Source organism: Talpa europaea (assembly GCF_964194135.1).
Source record: "Talpa europaea genome assembly, chromosome: 1".
In the NCBI taxonomy this organism is placed as follows: Eukaryota; Metazoa; Chordata; class Mammalia; order Eulipotyphla; family Talpidae; genus Talpa; species Talpa europaea.
This window is the reverse complement of record NC_140073.1, coordinates 129359559-129378559: the sequence shown is the minus strand read 5'-3', so window position 1 is coordinate 129378559 and position 19001 is coordinate 129359559. Positions and strand designations below refer to the sequence as shown.

Genomic DNA, 19001 nt, shown 5'->3' with positions numbered 1-19001 from the left:
GTGCTTTAAGCCTAGTGGATAATCACTATCTGCCAGTACTGATACATAAGGTAACAGATCATGGGAGCTGGAAGAGAACTTACAATTTTTGGCAAACTCTTCTTTTTATAGTTAAACTTTCAGAAGCTTCAAGAAGGTAACCACTAGCCCAAAGGTCACCCAATTATTTCATGCCAGAGCAGGAACTTAGCAGTTAGGTCTTGGGGCTCCAAGTTTAATCTTCTCTGGCTTCCTAGCTGTGCTCAAACACTTGTAATTTACTTAGCTTCAGTTTTACCATACTAAAAAGGCTAAACTGTATACATATGAATATTCAGTCAACCTTTGGTCAAAATCTACAACCAGACATCGAAACCTAAATGAGGCATCACAGATAGATTTAGACCCTATAGTTCATGGTGCCCACTCACAGAACCGGCCAAGGCTAGAAATCAGTGAACTTCTGTATCAGCATTTCTGAAATGAAAGTAATTCTCCTGGAATGCTCCACATAACACATAGGGAACAACAACAAAAAAACCTACTTGAGATTTTTAACAGAAAAAGGAGATTTGTTTATTAATAATTCATGAGTTCCCATTGAACATGCACGACAGAAACAGTGCTATTCAATAGAGAATACTGTCATCTGTCACTGTTTTATTTGACATTTACACTTTTTTTTTTGCCTGATACTGCAAAACTTTCTTGGATGGCATGCAAAAATTATATAAATGAAAAAAATTCCCAATGTGGGAAGTCTCTATCTCTTCTGTACTGGTTCACTCACAATTACATACATGTGTGGTTCATGCAACAGTGCGGCACTTTCTCTCACATTCATTAGCCACCAAACAAGCTAATAAGAGACCCTATTGAGAAAACAGAGTTAAGTGTCCCAAATGGGCTGGTGGAAGGATCATGTGGATAAAAAGATGGAGGGTGAGCTGGGAAGTGAGGTGGAAGAAAAGATTTCCATAAGACAAGTGTACAAATGCATGGAGTGAACAAGTGAATCAGAGTGAGGGGAAAGCAAATCATGGCTGCTATGAAGAAAACAGAAGAAAATACATTGCTATTTCAGATGCAAAATAAATATTTGTAAATGACGTCATAGGAACTCCTATAATAGGGAATATTGACATTTAGTAGAAGAGTAAGTTAGAGTTAAGAGCACCTTGCAATTTTGTGCTACTGTAAGGCTCTTGACAGTCTTTCTGCTCCGTAGGTTAGTTATTATTTATAAAAATCACAGAACCAGCTGATACATTCATAAGCTAATTATTGAAGCAGCTGGGTACACATGGTGCAATATGTCCAAGGCTGTGAAGTATCACAGATTTCTTGGGGCCTGCTGTGGTGGGGGTGCACTGTTGAAGGCTCCATCCCTTAATCTGATCAGCCAAGCAAACACTTTGTGGGGAAACTAGATTAATAACCCTCTAAATACCATGAATGTGCTTCATCTTCAAAACCGGGTTCCCTTAAACATGCTATTAGCTCAGCTCCATCAGGGATTTGAGGAAGTTTCTGGTGCCCTAAGAACAGGGTCTTGTTGGCTACCTCCCTGTGCCAGAAATTAATTTGGTTTGCTTATGTCTGCACACATGATCACACTTGTGTCTAATCCTCTCCATAATAGCTTCAAGGTCAGGACCTTGCATGTCCGTGGGCAAATTGAGCACTACACTTCTTAAAGACTGATGGCAGACAGCACACAGTCCATAACGAGGCCTGTAGTTTGTTCTAAGTGATTGTAATGAGTGCAGATTATAACAGTGCATATAAATCAAATGTGGCAATGAATGTTGTGCGAGACATTCCGAGTATCATAAGTGGAGATACCACTCAGCTGTCACCTGTCTCCTTTCAAGCTGCGGCTTCCCACAATGCAGTTCACTCCTCAAGCGGAACAGCAGGTGCTGTCCTCCTTCAGGTCTGGGTATCTCAGAACTTCATCTTTTAACAGATGTAGGTTTTTGTTTTTATTTTCTGCTAAGTGATTGGTCTCCATGCTATCGCCTCCCCTGGGAGATGTTAAACATACCTGTTTGAAACATTTGAAAGAGTTCAGTTGGAGACTTATTCAGATCTGTGAAAAGACAGGGAAATAGGAGCTTATTTTTTCCACAGATGGTTTATTTTCCATTTCAAGAATTCTTTCCTTTGTACAAAGACACCCTTGAGGAAACACTTTGGGACTAGAGGATTTTTAAATATATGATTTATTTTCTGATAGGGATAAAAATTTGTCTTCATTTTTCATATATGTTGCACCTTGAAAATCAGCCATTACCTGTCTCTCAATTGAGTTGAAACAAAAATCTATGAAAATGCTTGGAAAAACATTTCCAAGCAAATGATTAGATATCTTCTTTTCATTCTTCCTAACCCTCTAACTCTCCCCAGCTCCCAGTTTATTGCAAGAAAAGATCAGGTCTGCGCAAATGTGGCCTCTCACTTGTAAAAACAAGGCAGTGTTGTGTTACAGATTAGTTTATAAATCCCCAGTGGCTTCACAGTTCAGTGCCTACAGCTGCTGCAGATGGGCTTGGGTTTTTGTCTCTTCGCGGTGCTGCAGCCGGCAGTTGAAGGAGAAAATGGAATGATCAGGTTATTAACATGGAGGCCGCGAGGAAGAGGCTGCACAATGAGAACAGCTGGTGTTGCTGTCTTGGCTGATGCAGCGGAGATAATCAAATCTTGCCCTTTTTTTTTGGGTAAAGGCAGAAGACACAGTGGAGAGTTAGACAAACAACAGCTTATGATATTATATGGGCTTTTATAATGCGTGTCAGGAACTTTCATTGGCTTATGAGTTATGATATAGAATTTGTTGAGGTTTGGGATTTATTTCTTTCAAAGTCATTTGTTATTGCTTATGCACCTTTTTAGAAAAATTCTTACTCTTTTGCAAGATGTGTGATGTGGGACAGTTCTTGTTTTTTAAAATTAGCGATGTAGCTTGGAAATGATGGGTTAGAAAGTACTGGGTAAAATATTTTGACATGAGTCAGCAAGCGATGTTGACAGCATCCTCTGTATTATTTTCATATAATCCATCATTATTTGCATTACATTTTCTTTCTTATGCAGTTGCGAGTGAGAGAACATCCGGATGCCTGAGTTGGGAGGCAGACATTTACAGGTGTCACCCAACCAACTGCCTACCTTCCTGCAGGTGTGGCTGTGGTGGGAAGGTGATGCTTAAGAGGGCCTAGAGCCCAAGGCATTCAGAGATCAAGCAAATGTACAATTTTTTCATTCTAGTTAAGGTGGTTGTTTCTCTCTTGTGGAATTATTGATAATTATAAGGCTATTTTCCCCTTAGACAATTCGTACTGTCACAAACATTTCTTTCTTTGGAATTTGCCAACATGTAACACATATTTCTTCATCTTCACTCATCTTTTTTGCTGGATTTCTACCCAAATGGGTAATGTTAAAAAGTTATAGTTGACCAACAAGAATTCCTTTTTCTGAGGATCAAATAGCTACATTGTTGCTTGAGTCTCTTACAACGGAACTGAAAATTAATTGAAAATACAGTTGATAAGATGATAAGATAATTTACAAGTGTGAAGATTCTTGGGCACTGGGGTAGCCACCTGCATAGTCACTGGTGGATTTTCAGAGTTGCCAGGTTGTTTCACTATCTCCCCAGGTGGTGGTAAAAAATGTGATATACCTGCCTGCATTCAAACCATCCTCTGCTGCACTGTATGCTGTAGGTTAACTCATGGACCTTCTCTCTTGACAGGGCTGGCTTTGTGAATTGCTCCGTTGGAAGGAGAATCCAAGTCCAGAAAACCGCACCCTCTGGGAGAACCTCTGTACCATCCGTCGCTTCCTGAACCTTCCCCAGCATGAGAGGGATGTGATCTATGAGGAGGAGTCGAGACACCACCACAGTGAGCGCATGCAGCACGTGGTCCAGCTTCCCCCTGAGCCAGTGCAGGTCAGCACCCTCCTTCTTCCCAAGCTGAGCAATATGTCAGTGCCAACAAGTGTAGAGGGTCACAGGGAGTAAGAGCAGGAATGACACGGAGCAGGTTTTCTGATCCCATGCAGACCGGGTGAAGGAGGAGTCAGAGTCCTCAGTGGTTTTGCAGGTTATTGGGATTACCAGGTACACAGCAGGCTGGGGTGCTGGGAACCCGGGGGGCGGGCAGTCCTCCCAGCCCCCAGCAAGTCTTCACTCTAACTGGGCTCTCCGGCCTTCTCTCTGCTTCTCTGCTCTTCATTCATTCTGCTGCTTTCTCGGCTTCTCTTTCGGCTTCTACTGGCGTCCCCGTGACGCTGCCCTTAAAAGCACAGTCTTAGCCCTGGTGAATCCCATCTACCTATGTCCACACCCTATTCCAGGTGCCCGCCATCAGGCATGCATTCAGGACCACAAGGAAGCATCATCTATCCTGATGGTGGGAGGGCAGAAAAGCTTGACATTTTTCCTTACCATACACAGGGGCACACCACCCCAATCCCCATCAGGAGGGGTCTCATGCTATAGGAGAGAGGACTCTGCTTTCATGGTTCTCACAGTAGGCACAGTGTGTGTGCATGTGGGTGCAATGTGTGTGTCTGAGATGACCACGATGCATGATCACCTAACGAGAAATAACTGCGAAGCTGAATGAGAAGGTGACTGCTTTCCCAAGAGCATTTTGCCTGTGGGATTTTGAAGCCAAGACACTGGTGGAGATTTAAATCTCCCAGTCAGAAACCATAGTTCATAGTTTCCAATGGTTCATTTTCAAAAGAAAAACTCTGAAATAGCCAATGAATTGATTTAACATTTTTCAAGGAATTTTTGATTATACTGAGGAAAAGAAATAGAGAATTCCATTGAGCTTACCTGAATCAGTAGTAATTGTGATAAATTCCTAGAAGTTTAAGATGAGTTTTTGCTGTCTTTGGTTTCCTTTATTTTAGAGATCTATCTTCACTTGTGTTATGTGTTTTATTTGCTTAGTTTTTGGTCTTTTTGAGGGATATAATATTTATTTCTGAAAGTAGTATTGTTTACTGACTCTTTCTGTAATTTAAAATCAGTTTCATTCAGGTAGAAATAATAACTAGGTCAATATCCCAAGGTTAGACCCTTAAGGGACTGGCCCCACAAATTGTTGCTTCAGGTTATGAAATTTGCCCTGTTGTCCAATACCACCTGCCACCAAAGAACCAAGGAGGACCCTTTAAAGTCTCTTTCTGAATGTTCTTTCAAATAGCATGAAGAGGAAAATCAAGGCAGGACTGCATGTATGTACAGAATGGAAGGGAAGATGAAGAGCATGAAAGGAAATCAGGCCTAGTTTCTTGGTCAAGATCTCCTAGGAGATATGGTAACAGATGTGGCGCCTTCTCTAACCTAAGGTTTCCTGTCTCCTTTCTCCTTGCTCCACCCTCAGTTCGGGGAGGAAAGCCAGAAATCAGTGGGTTCATTACATCACTTTTTATCCAAATATCTGCACCTCAGTCAGTGCTCATTGCTCAGTTTCCAAATGATTAGACTCATGAATTATAGAGTTAGGAGCACCTAGGAGGAGTCTCTTGATGTATCCACAGCACCTAGGTGGAGTCTGGAAATATCCACAGAGAACTCAGAGCAGACAGTGATGAGGGAACTCAGAGAGGTGGGTGATAAAGACCAGTAAATGGAGGAACTTGCTCCCCTGGCTTTGGTCTGGTGTTGGGGTAATTCATTCCCTGGTGCTTGGGGTGAAGGGTAAGCCACAGAGCTTAGCCTTCAAAGACCCACCCTCCCCCTTTCCTCTCCTTTTCCTTTCCTGGCTGGGCCTCATCCAAACACCAGGGTACCTCCCTCTAGATAATTAGACCAACATGCTGAGTCACATAGTGCAGTGGTTTTCAGATTTTGAGATTTAGTCAAAAGGAAAATTAAAGAGGGGCCCAATATGGACTCATGAAGCTTTTATTTTGGAAAATAAATTTATTGTAAAAACTCAAGGGATGCTTCCGTTTATTATCGATATCATTTAAAAAAAAAAAAACCTACAAACAAATTAATGAAAAGGGCCACACAGACAGAAGATCTTACCAACTGTATAAAAATCAGTCATGTGAAAAATTCTCATTACCCCTGTTTTTCTTGCTCTGATATGAGCTAGTCAAAACTGTGTTGAATCAACACAGGACTGAAGACTGGTTTCAGGGCTAAACCTCCTTTGTGTGGACTTTTTGTTCATGGTCTGTCATGGTACAATCCAGGTGAAGTAGAATTAGAACAGGAATAGAAACATTTATTTTAGACATTAATAGCATCCCATTTTTATCATAGAATGAGGACAACATTGAAAATTTGGAGAGGTGTGAGATAAAATATTAAAGCATGTTCTTCATTATAATTGAGGACCTCCTTTCAGTTGGATGAGAACACCTGAACATTCCTGCTGCCATTCTTTATCCAGAAATTTTCATTTGTATGACATCTGTCTGTTTAGGTAGTAAAAGGATAGTCAACATAATATTTTTTTCATCACACTGGCCAGTTTGAGTAAAGTAAATCCTAGAAGTAGGATTAATTTATGAGTTTCTTTTTTTTTAATCCTTGATGTTAGTATGACAAAACTGGAGTATGCTAACAATATTTTATGGCTAAGAAAAAGTCAGTCTGTAATTTTCTTTTTCAGTTTTAAGCACATTGTGGCTACTAACACTAACTTCTGATATAACTAAGAGAATTCGCTTATTTTATAAAAGGTTATTCCTATCACTGAACTCTTAGCTTAAGAGTTTGTAAATAAGGTGATTTTCTCTACATTGAGTTCATCTTGACCTTGATCCCATAACTACTGTGAGACTCTTCATCCTCTTTTATCACTTTTTTCCTACATTGTGCCTGTCTGATGGATACTGCTTTGGAGTGCTATATTTCTGTTTGTCAACAAAATGAAAAACTTTGAATTAATTGTCTATATGAGACAATTAATTGTCTATATGAGTAACTGGTGCTAGCTGGCATAAGTCCTGAGACAGACTACAATTGGCACAACCTCTGTGACTTGGGAAGGATTGCATTCAGAAAGATCCCAAACTACTAAAAATATGTCTGTAATTGTCCAGAAGTTAAGTTATTGGTCTCAGGATTGGAATTCATTGTGCCCTCATGTTAACTGAAATTCTCAGGAGACATAATTACTCATGTTTTTTAGGGGTTTTAAAATTCATGTGTAGGATATTAGGTTGGTGATGCTACATTTTGTCTAATTAGGCAGAAAATGTGCCATTATTAAATTGTTAAGTATAGGTAAAAATCAGTGATTATTAGAAAGTTCTGATATATGTAGCAGATTAAAATGCAAGTAGAAGCCCGTCCCACTTGTGGTCATGGAAGATAGCCTTTTAAATTTCTTTGAATACTTAGGGTGCTATTTCCCTAGCTTTTCTTAAGTGGTAAATATATGACCTGTGTGTATAATTATGACCTGTGTGTATAATTACCTACTAGATGACTCTGTTGAATTAGATCCACCCCCAACCTTCCACTAGATAAAAGGAGCTTCCCTTTCCCTCCCCTTGCCCCCCAGTGCTTTCTGTGATATAAAGAAGACTCTTATAGTCAGAGCTTCTCTTTTCCTAGAAGATAGAAAAATGGAAATATTTATTGCCATTTGTTTGCAAATCGTTTTCAAATTTATAGTCTTGGATTGCCAGCAGATGTTTTATTTTTTTTCTAAGCCCACAAAGGGTTTTAAAAATTTAAGCCCACATTTAAAAGTCAGGAGATTTCATAAAACATCCATATCTCAATAGCAATGTAGAAAGTCAGCTCTGAGCTACTGGACCACACAGCTGATACGCCCTACACAGGTCGAACACTCACCATCCTGCTGCAAGATCCCTGTAGCCCATACTCCATTTACAGTGTACACACATCCTGGCCACTTCCTTCATTTAGGCCTCACTCTTATCTCGTCCCTCTGCTCCTAAAGGCCACCTGGTCTCTGTGTTTACCTCTACATCCAAAGATGCCACAGGAAAGCAATACCTGATTTTGCCATGTTGTTCTGATTTCTTCTTTGGAAGACATCATATTCCATTTATTTTTACAATCCTAAAACTTAACAAAATCATTTACACGCATGCCAAGAAATGTATGTTTGATAAAATTTCCCTTCAGAGGTGAAATTAGGTTATAGCAGAGACCAAACTGGGCTTTGGGTCACTAGGAAGTATTGTCAGGCTCAGAGACTTGGCCTTCTAGGAAGAGTGAGGTGTTTCTTCTTTAGGAATCCAGTTATCTCCATGTGATACATAGCTTTGATGTCACATTGAATTATCTTTTCTATCTAGTTGTCTTTTCAGCATTCCAGGTCTCTTCTGGATGCCTCATTTAGGTCCTTGCTATGTAGGGGGTGATTTTCCAGGCTCTGAATACACTTTATGAACTCGATTCATCCATACTATTGATCCTCAGCTGGGACGGTGTTATCTGAGGGGGTGAAAATTGGTTCTTGGAGATTGAAAATTGGTTCTTCAATTTACAATGGTTTATGGTCCTTCAAAGGACCGTACATAAAGGACATAGTACATAAAGAGATAGGAAGTATGAATCTGGTATTAAAATGTCATGAAGCAGAGGAGGAGATGATTAGAAAATATTTAAGAAGACTCCTTCAGGGAATAGGAATGGTTGAAACATACTAATATACCTAATATTTATGGTCCATGTAAAGATGGCACAAAGAAGACCAACATAGGTGAGGTGATTTGGTAAGGCAAATTAAAACATTCCATAAGAAAAAAAGAATAAATTCCATATTTCATGCCGATAGGTCATAGACAAAATTATTTCTTGTGGTTGTAGTGATTTTCCCCTTAGTGGTTATTATGACCTGAGGCCCTGTGCTGAATGGGTATCCTCAACTTAGAATAAAAAACTAGTTAGATCAGGGTATTCATTATTACCAACCCCCATTTTACAATTGGAAAAACTGGAGCTGAGGCTCTGAGCCTTGCCTGAAGCCAGAATTGCCAGCTGAATGAAAATGCAGGCGTTTTTGGCATCCAGTCTTTCCTCTGACCACACTTCTCCCTTAATGCAGGGGAGAAGAAAGGATGTTGGTCATGCTATGACTAGGTCACTGAGTGGGGTTGATTGGGGAGCATTTGCCAAATTGTTCTTGTCTGTGTAGTTTGTGCTTAATTGCTTTATTATATTTCCACCACAGTGTTTCCATGGGTTATTTTGTAAGTTCAGGAATTCTGAGCTTGTTGCTATGTGGTTTCCTGACAAGTACTTGTTTTAAAATTCCATGCCGTACACTGACTAAGAATGTGAAACCTGGTGGGTGACAGCTGACACCGGCACTGTACCTCAGCTCCTCTGGATTGCTGCCCAGTCAGGGGATTCTCAACATTTTATGAACCACCAAGTTGCTGTCATTAGTATCAACCAGTGGTTTTCCACCAGGGATGAATTTGTCCCCCATACAATATTAGACAGTATCTGAAGAAATTTTTGTTATTTAACTTGGAGATGCAAGTGGTATCTACTGGTGGAGCTAAGGATGCTGCCAAATATCTCACAATCTATAGGACAGTCCCCCAAACACTTATTATTTATCCTACAATCTCAGTAGTGCTGGGGCTAAGAAACCCTGATAGAGACATACCACTTCTTGCCTAACAATATAAGATAAAATCCTAGGTGTCTCTGACACTGATTCTGAGTTTTTCTGTACAAAATCCTGTGATAACACTGCTACTGCTGTGCTGTTGACTCTCCTTCCCTGTTAGCAGGTAGCCTTTTTGGGAACTAGGCTCTCAAAATGTGAGATTTTTATGTGCCTTCTCTCTTCAAACCTTGTGAAAAACCAGGGGGGGAGAGTGGTTTTTATCTACTTACATGTGCAAAACCAAAGTTTAGAGAAGTTAAATAACCTGCTCCAAAGGAAACCTTAACTTCACATTTGTGTATCTATACTGTCTGACTTTTATCTCTGCACCAGACAAACTGCTGATGTGCAGTGGCCAATATTCCCTGAACATGCATGTCTAGCTGTCGACTATTTTGCAGAGCTGTTTATGTACATTAGTTGATTTTTAATTATTCAATTTAATAGATCTTGTTTTTAAGTTTTTTTTAATATAGGATACTTAATACAGTGAGACTTATAACTCAACTAGCATGATGTCAAAGAATTAATGTGACTGAAATTTTCATTTTTCAGCCATCTTTCTTGAGCTAGCTTTAGAATGTGACTCTTGTTGCTAATATTTAAGAGTATTTGAAATCTATCTTTAAGCTCTGAACATTTGAAAAATGCCTTTCTATTCCAGTTATAAGGACTATATCTTGATATCTGAATTTGCTTCCAAAAAGGAAACTTGTAAGAAAAGAAAATAATAAGTTAATTAATCAATTAAGGATGCTTGCAAATTTTATAACCAGGTTATTAGAATTTATCCCACCATGGATTCATTCCAAGTTCCTTTTTAAAGTTTCCTGTATGAATGTGGTTCCAGGCTTTTGAAACCCTACTCTAGTCCCAAAGAGAGATGCAATGAACACTTGTCGTTTTAAATGAAATTTTGCAGCAGTTGAGTATAAGTAGGTCCTTGGGAAAACTTTTGGAGTCCCTGACTGTCAGTGAATTTTTTTCATATTAATTTGTTGTCCTGAATATATTTATTCAACCTGAAGAACATTCTTCATTTCTTTATTACCATGTCCAAACCTTTCACCATGTCCAAAGTTTCAAATTTGAGGTTCAGGAATATAGATGGATTTGGAGGTCCTTTGCAACTAACTCTTTTTATTCTTGGAAGTGAATGTCTCCACCTTGGGTTCCTTCTAAAATCTGGTGAACAGCTTTCATTGAGTGATGACGTCAGAAAGTTGAAGAAGCTCATTAGTGTTGCTAGCTAGAGTTGTTTGATTAGACATTAGCTATGACTTTGTTGTTTTTTTTTTTTCTTAGAAATTTAGGCAAGTTTCTTGCTTATTTGCCTAAGTCTCTTAATTATTTTTCTTTTGCAAAACATAGGCCTCTGGCTTAATTATTGAAGGTATATTGAGAGAAATTAAGGGTGTTCGGGCCTCATGAAAATTCAGGTTTGGTACTAGGAATATGGATGGGATTTTCTAAACCCGGGACTGGAATTACACCACTGCAATTCATGTATTCAGTCTCTCTTTTGCTATCCTTGACAAACATACTTCTCCCTGTGTTAGCTTCTTTCTGATGTCAAGCTTTTCTTCCCACCATGATCTGACTTACCTTGTATTCTGTATCTTCATATACCCTATAGCTCCTGCTTACTAGTCATAGTTTCTCTGAGTTATAAGGCTGCTTCCTCAAACCTTTGCCTTCCCATGACCTCAGGTTTGTCTCATGACTTCTTTCTATTCATTTATAAAATCTAGCTTCTGTTGCCCACTCCATATTTACTACATTAAATTCTTTTAAGGGGGAAGTTGATTGGCCCACTTCATCCCCAGGAAAGCAAACTTTCTTGAGATTTAATCTTCAACCAATAACATAAATGCTTAATTCAGAAGGCACTGCATTTAAAAGAAAGCTGTGTTGAGCAAATTTTTAAAATAATCTCAAGGAGAACAGGAAATAGAAAGCTACTGTAGACCACTTGTAACTAACCTGTAAAGGGCTTGTCCTTGGGTTGCATAGTTAAGATTGTTTAGTAGAACATGGCTCCTGTGACTGTGCATTTATCTGAGTGGATGGTGGCAGGTATGAACAACAAGTCTAATATAAAACTCTCATATCAAGAGAGATTGATGACTTTTTTAAAACATAAAGTGCTATTGACATGTAAGTAATAGGAAACCAATGCCTAAGGGGGATTTAAATTTCTGTATGTATCCAAAGTATGATGCCTTATAAGATACTGTTAGAAATGAAACTCAAAATCTTATAGTAATCTGTTCTGGGACTGCATGCTTTTTTTTTAGTAAATCCAACATTTTGCTAAACTTATCATATTAATAAGTGGAATTAACTTTCTGCTTTCCATTCTTCATGGGATTGTTCTAGCATTTTTGCTAAGCAGAGCTTTCCCATGATTGACTAGATTTTCCGAACAGAACACCTTCCAAATTAAATATCCAAGTTAGCTGCTGGGTAGAAGTGAAGTGTAACATAGCTGGGTTCACTCATCCAGTTTTTTCGTGTCCTGTGAGAATATAGAGAACCTTGGTTTCTCGAATAGCTTTCTTTTCTGTAATTGCTAAATAACAGTATAATTTTGATATTTTGTATTTTTTTGAGATTTATTTATGCATACAGGAGCGGGGGGGGGGTGTGAGAGGATTCACCAGAGACAGAGTGGGGAGCAGAACAGGCAGATCTACTGAAATACACTGCTAAGGGGAGCAGTGGGCGAGTCAGGAGAGGTCTGCTTTGCCATGTGGATAGCTCCCTGGCTGGAGATCGAACTTGTGCTGCAGAAGCTGCAGAAGCTGCAGAAGCTGCAGATATCTTCACAGTACGGTGCTTAACTCCTTGCACCACCAGGGAGGCCCCTGATATTTTGCATTTTTGAGAGGCAGCACAATCCCTTCATCTCATGCTGTGGGTTACTGTTATACTCCTTATTTTTTAGATTCTAAAACTGAACAGAAGATGCTTTACCCAAAGCATCTCTGTAGGTAAAGGGAAGAATCAGGGTTAGCTGTGTTGTTTATATGGATATAAATGCTACTTACCGACAGAACTTTTTCACTGATCAGTGCTCAAAAATCACTAATGTAAATCATCTTTTTCTAAGTCTATTTTTTAAATTTTTGTGGTAGCAAGTTTCTCTGTATACACATTGTCATATTCTTTTCCTTCTAATTATATTAAGTGAAACTTGGTATAATATAAAACCTTTAGTACCTTGGTCATGTCGATTTTTTTTTACAGGAAAATAAGACTAAGCATAATATTTTTGAAGATAAAGTCAGTTTTCTTTTTCTTTTTTCTTTTTTTAACATAGAGCATGTTCTTGGTATTGTCTGCTGGACAATACATTGTGTCTGTTTTCTCTCTCCTTCCATTCTTCTCTCCTCCCTTCTCTCCTTTCTCTCCCTCTTGCCCACTTTTCTTTTCAATAACCTGAAACACTATCTTTTTTAAACCTGAAAGAATGAAAAGGCAATGAGTAAGAAATTTTGTGAAGGAGTGAGCTGATTAAATGTGAGCCATGTTGAGGAAGAGAGAAGGAGAACGAAATAAATAGAAAGACTGAGAAAGTACATTAGAATGTGTCTTCCCTTCTCCCTCATTCACAGAGAACAATAAATATAAAATTAAATTAAAATTAAGGCACTGTGGATATTGATATGTCATTCTTCCAATCAAGGGCCTCATCACTTTTCATCTGCAAGAAGGAACATATATTCCCTTATACCTCTATAGATACCTATAGACAGACAGCAAAGTCTGTCTTCTGGGAAAACTAATTAAAATGAATAGAATTGTTTTCAGGCCTTGTGTTGCAGATACGATTGAGAAGCCTAGCCATTTTCTTCTCAAATCCAAAATTTTTTATTCAACAAATACTTGTTAAATTCTTTTAACGTGCAGGTGTTAATATAGGTACCACGTATATAACAGGGACTAAAACAGGTAGCATTTCACACCTTTATTGAGCAGTTTTCTCCCACACTACTCAGAATTGCATTTTAAAATAGACTTTTATTTTCTCTTTGGCTACTCTGACTAAACCTAGAATTTAGATTATGGTTTAGTGGAATCCAGAGGGCCTGTTTCTTTCTCTGATTCTGCCTTTGTTTCAGGGTTTCTAGCTCTTTCTAGAATGACACTAGTTAAAATCTTTGAAACATGTTCAGCCTCTCAGAGATGATACTACATTAAACAAAATGACTATTTGAAGGTGCCAAAACAAAGACTTGCTGAGCCTATTCTGCAGAGTCCTGACATAGTCCTACAGTGATTAGTGATCAAAAGGTGCTTTGAAGGATGGTGTTGATGGAAGACGGGTGGGTAATAAGTATGTCCACTCCACCCTCAGCTTGTCTCTGGTCACACAGACACTTCTCTTTTTGTCTTGCTCATGTTCATCCTCTCCACTCAGGGTGACTTCTCCAAGTAGCAGCCTTCTGATTTGGCACTGGGATATGGGCTAATTAATTTATTGTTAGTGCTTGAACTGAACCACCTGGCTCATTGGGCATGTGTTGATAAAGCTGTGGCCCTTGGAGGGTCAGGTGTGTGAATTAGTTCCTTTTAATAATGAGCTGTTGTGGCAGAAAAGCACACGCTGTTCTAGGACCACAGGAGCCTGCTTCACATTTTCTTCTTAAATTTTCTACCAGAGTGCTTCCCATTCATAGGTAATTGTTGATTTGAAAGACGATTCTGCAAATCGTCTTTGCAGAAGATACAGAAATGCACATCTGCAGAGCAGGGCTTCTCCATGTGGGTGAATTTCTCATCATTGGCTGGTGGGTCAGAGCAGGGATGCTAATTTCACATACTTTGCTTTGGGCCTAATCACTCAAATTAGTTCAAAATCTGGGAAATGATTGCAACTGAAAATGGGTATGAAAGGGTGGCTTAGGAAACAGTCCCAAGTGCCTTTCTGAGACTTATAGGCTACATGCCAGAAACTGATGGAACTTCAGAACTTGATCCACAATTACATACTAATACAGCCATTCTGATAAGATTTGGATGGTCTGATTAAAAAATATTTCAATAGAAAGTAAAATATCCAAATAAAAATTATAACTCTCTTAACCTCCCTTCCTTCCTTTTTAAATGTGATACAAGTCATCAAAGAGTTTATCCAAGTAGAATACAACAGCAGTTCTGCTGAGTAGAACTGGAGACAAAGAGGAAAGAGCACTGCACATTCAAAAGACCTGGGGTTGAATTCTGGGGCCTCCACTGGAATGGGAGTTCTCTGGTTTTGCAGAGACAACTTAAATTTTTGATAAATAGTAGTAACCTCAAATCCATAGGCTATTTGAGGCTTCACTAAGATGGTGGTTGCATGGAAGGCACCTGAGGAACGTTAATAGTAACTGAGAATTACTACTATTAGTATTAAGGATAAAGTGATTAAGTCTACCCAAAAGAATTCAGAGTTGAACCAAGGATAGTGAGGGCATATAATTTTATAACCAGCAAGATATGAGTATGCCTTGTTTCTATTGTGTACATGTTGTGCAATCCTCTTGAGACGAATTGAGAAACTCAAAGCTGTCTGATTTCATCTAATCTTCCTACATTTTAAGCTCTTTTAAAAGTCACTATAATTTATTTAAAAGTGAGAACTTTTCTTCTCAGTTCTGAATAAAATCCCTGTAGGGCATAATAAAATGCCATTGGGTATGACAAAAGTGAGTCAGTACTTTCAAAAAAAAAAGTTTGTAGCTTTAAAAAAGCAAAAGAGCACTCAGCATCTGGATCATCTCTGGGGCTTCTGCTGTCCTTCTCACAACACATTAGACTCCACAAAGTCATGAAGATGCTGAGCAATGACAATGCACAGTTTTAAATAATATCCTCTGTATAAACAGAGCTGCACTGGCCTCTGATGGACTCCCATAAGGCGAAAGAAATTTTCTCCAACCTTGAGTTACTCAGAGGCTATCAGGGCAATGAGTTCAGACTCATGAAGTAGGCCATGTAGTGACAGGTAGAGCAAAGATGAATTTGCTAAGATCTTAGGACACTCTTTATGGATCCCTCAGAGTGCAAATAACAATGTGTGGTTTTCCTGTAAGTGGATCAATTCCTGGCATCAGAAATTCTACCTGGAATTCTGTCTCTTTTCCTCCCACATAAACAAGGAAATAGGAACGGAAGTATATATGACTAGTGTCACTCTCTAAAAAATAGGGCATTAGCTCCAATTCATGAAAAATAAAAGTAGAGCATATGAAAATTTTTTATTCGTGGTAACAGATTATTTGAAATACAGTTTACAACAAATATATAAGGGAAGGATCCATGACTGAATGTCACAAGATTTAGAACCTCATGATAAGTAAAACCATTTAAGTTTAATTTTGAAAAATTGTGATGTCTTCCTTACTTAATATTAGAAACAAACTTAAATGCTACTTTTTGAAAGCAGCACCTTCTGATTGTAGTTTTTTTTAAGTAAATTTAAAGTAGATGACTGGGATTAGCTTAAATCTGCATGTAGTATGACATTAATGCTAATAAATTCTCAAATATTAAAGTTTTTTCTGTATGTGTGTTACCCCCTCAAAGTTTCTATCACTATTTTCAATGAGCTTTTGCTCAAATGGGAAAGTTTGATATAATAGAGGGCCCTGTTAGTCACATTAGACTCTGTTGTAGGACTGGGCGTGTGACCTTTTATCCTTTGAGTTAGATAATCCCCAAGACTCTTTTTACCCGAAATACTCATTCTAAATAGAGTTGGTTCATCTATTTTTGATCCTCATTTGAGTGTATTAATGAAAATGTAAAAAACAGAAAAATAAAGCCAAACAAAACCTTGTTGCTCTTGGGAGGCTCAAATGCATTTTGGAAGGACAAATTAGCAATAAAATGGCAGGTTATGAATACCTTATATGGGTTCAGAGAGATCCAGATGATTTTCTTATGATTGATATTTATGACAATTGCAAGAGAAAGCCAGCCACTGAGTCTTAAACTATTATAGCCAAACCTACCTACTGTGGCTTCTCAGCTGTTTCTGTTTAGTGTGGAAATCTAATGTAGCTGAAAACTGCTGCTCATTTTTATTAAGTTGAAGTCTGGAACTTCCCCCTTGTAATGATAGAAAAGCATACTTTCAATTAAAGGAAAACTGCCAAAGTTCTGAAATTCATTTATTTTATTATTACTCGGTTTAACCCTAGAAATGGGAGATCAAGCAAACTAGATAGATTTGACAGTTCTAAGGTCACAAGTTCAATTTCCTCACAAGTTGTTTTTAGATCTAATTCACTGCAAATCATCTAACCCTTCACCTTTTGATATAGAATATTTTATGGAATGGTACAGCACATCAGGGTCATCCAGATCCCTTTGGGACTGGGAAAATGACAATTAAATCAGGGAAAGGAATTCCAGTGAGCAAGTCTGGGAGGCAGAAGAGGTTGAGAATCACTTTCTGTATCTCACTCAAGGTGCACAGGAATATGCTCACAGTCATTCGCAGGAACCTATTGTTAAATTTTCTGGAATTTGGAAAACCAGCTGTTCACAGTCTTAGTAAACAGAATAGAACCCCCCTCTGTGGGATTATTCACATTACAAAACTAGCAAATGATCCAATTGGGATTTTTTTCTTTAGGGAGCTAGTTGTTAAACATTCACTAGCACAACACTGACTAGACTCCAGTTAACTGTTTTTTAAAACTCTGTCGATATCCATGTACTTATTTTCCACAAACAAAACTTGCTGTAAACCATTGTATAAAAGAAAAATCACATGGTTCCATAACTGATTGACTGATAGGTATTATATATAGCTCACTTGATAACCAGATACCAAAAAAAATTGATTTAAATTATAGTTGTTTCTACTTTTTCACTATTTCTATTCTTTCCTCTACACATTTTTTTAGTTTAAATTTATTTCTTATTGTCTTTGTATTTCTGTGTGTAATGTATAAGGCTAACTCTGAGTATTTGGTTAGATTCATTTTGTAGGATCAGAACCACATAGGATAGTCTATGAATTTCCAATCCCAACAGATTTGAGAACTCTAAGGTAGAAAATAAGGAGGACAAAGTATTTTAGCAATTACTGTCTAGATATGATGAAATGAACCCAGACAGTTAACTTCAAAATGAAGAGTAAATTATTTTTTTAAAAAAGTACTCTAAACTTATAAAGAGCTAAAATCTATGTGAACTCTTAAAGATAAATATGTGTGGGTATGGAAAGGTCTTCCTATTTCTGTTATGCTCTAAATATGCTAAAATGAGCATATACTGTAGAAGTGCAATATCTACATGCAAATGATTTTTAAATATAGTTTTCTTATTTCAGTTTTTTGACAATTCATGTCAACAGTGTACTCAGAAGTGTGTTAATACAAGAGTGGCAAGGAATTATGGTGGACAAATGTCAAATTTCCATGTAGGTGTAATTTAGTGGTAAACTTTTGAAAGAAATCTTTATTTGCATTTGTGCTTCATTTGAAATGAGCTAAGAGATAGAGCTAAAATAGTTCAACAATGTGTGTATTAAGTTAATACAGTCACTCCTAGCAATGAACAAAGAGAAGCAAATTGATGGATTCTTTGGTTGGTAAAACATAATCTGGACCAAATGCATTAGTCTGTTTTATCAGTTGATGATTCTTTGATAATACCTTCATATTAGAACTACTGATGTTTAACAAATGAACTCCTGATATGCTAGAGAGAAAAAGATTTCTTACCACTTTATTTGCAAGAAATCAACAAATTTATTATGGAACTTCTGCAGCTGATAAACTTAGAGATGACATGCTGTACTTCAATGATTTCTACATATTTGCACATGTGAAATAGAGTTGTACAGTACACTGTATGAACATGTAATATCTTCTGTGTTCTATGTTGCCATTACTCACATATAGAATGTGTATGTAATCAGTTCCTATTTTATGTCATATTCATCTGCATTTGCAGCATTTCAAAGACTAGTCTGAAACATCTTGGCACAGATGGGGAAAGCAGAGTTATAAGTTCTGGAACTACAAAGACACCGATCAAACATATGATATTAATAAATAACTAGGATTGGGGGGAGGAGAGGGTTAAAAATTAGATTATTTATTTAGAAAGTTGAAAGTCTTCATTTGTGATCATTTCTCTGTTCTTGAAAGGAAATAGGTGCTGGATTTTGTGTTTTGTTTTGTTTTTCTCCCATCCTCACGTTTCCCTCCTCCCCCTACCTCATGTTTTGAATTAAAATCTAAAGACAGACCAAAAGAGTGTATATATAACTGCTAGAAGGATGTGGTAAATCATGGCAGTGGTTTGTGATCTCACAGACATGGTGGTGTCAGGGGCCGAAGACCAAAGGCAAGTCCTCAGCCTCCAGTGGATTTACCTGAA

At 38.0% G+C, this 19001-nt stretch overlaps 1 protein-coding gene across 2 annotated transcripts in view; it reads left to right on the top strand.

Moving 5' to 3' along the window:
- SATB2 (SATB homeobox 2) overlaps positions 1-19001 on the top strand; it is a gene marked incomplete at its 5' end in the record, with an annotated part of 173457 nt that overhangs the window by 136626 nt on the left and 17830 nt on the right. For both annotated transcript variants that reach the window (XM_084252893.1, XM_084252892.1), the window contains one exon: positions 3740-3937. In XM_084252893.1, coding sequence (XP_084109019.1) covers positions 3740-3937 — 198 coding nt within the window. The remainder of the gene's footprint in view (positions 1-3739; positions 3938-19001) is intronic.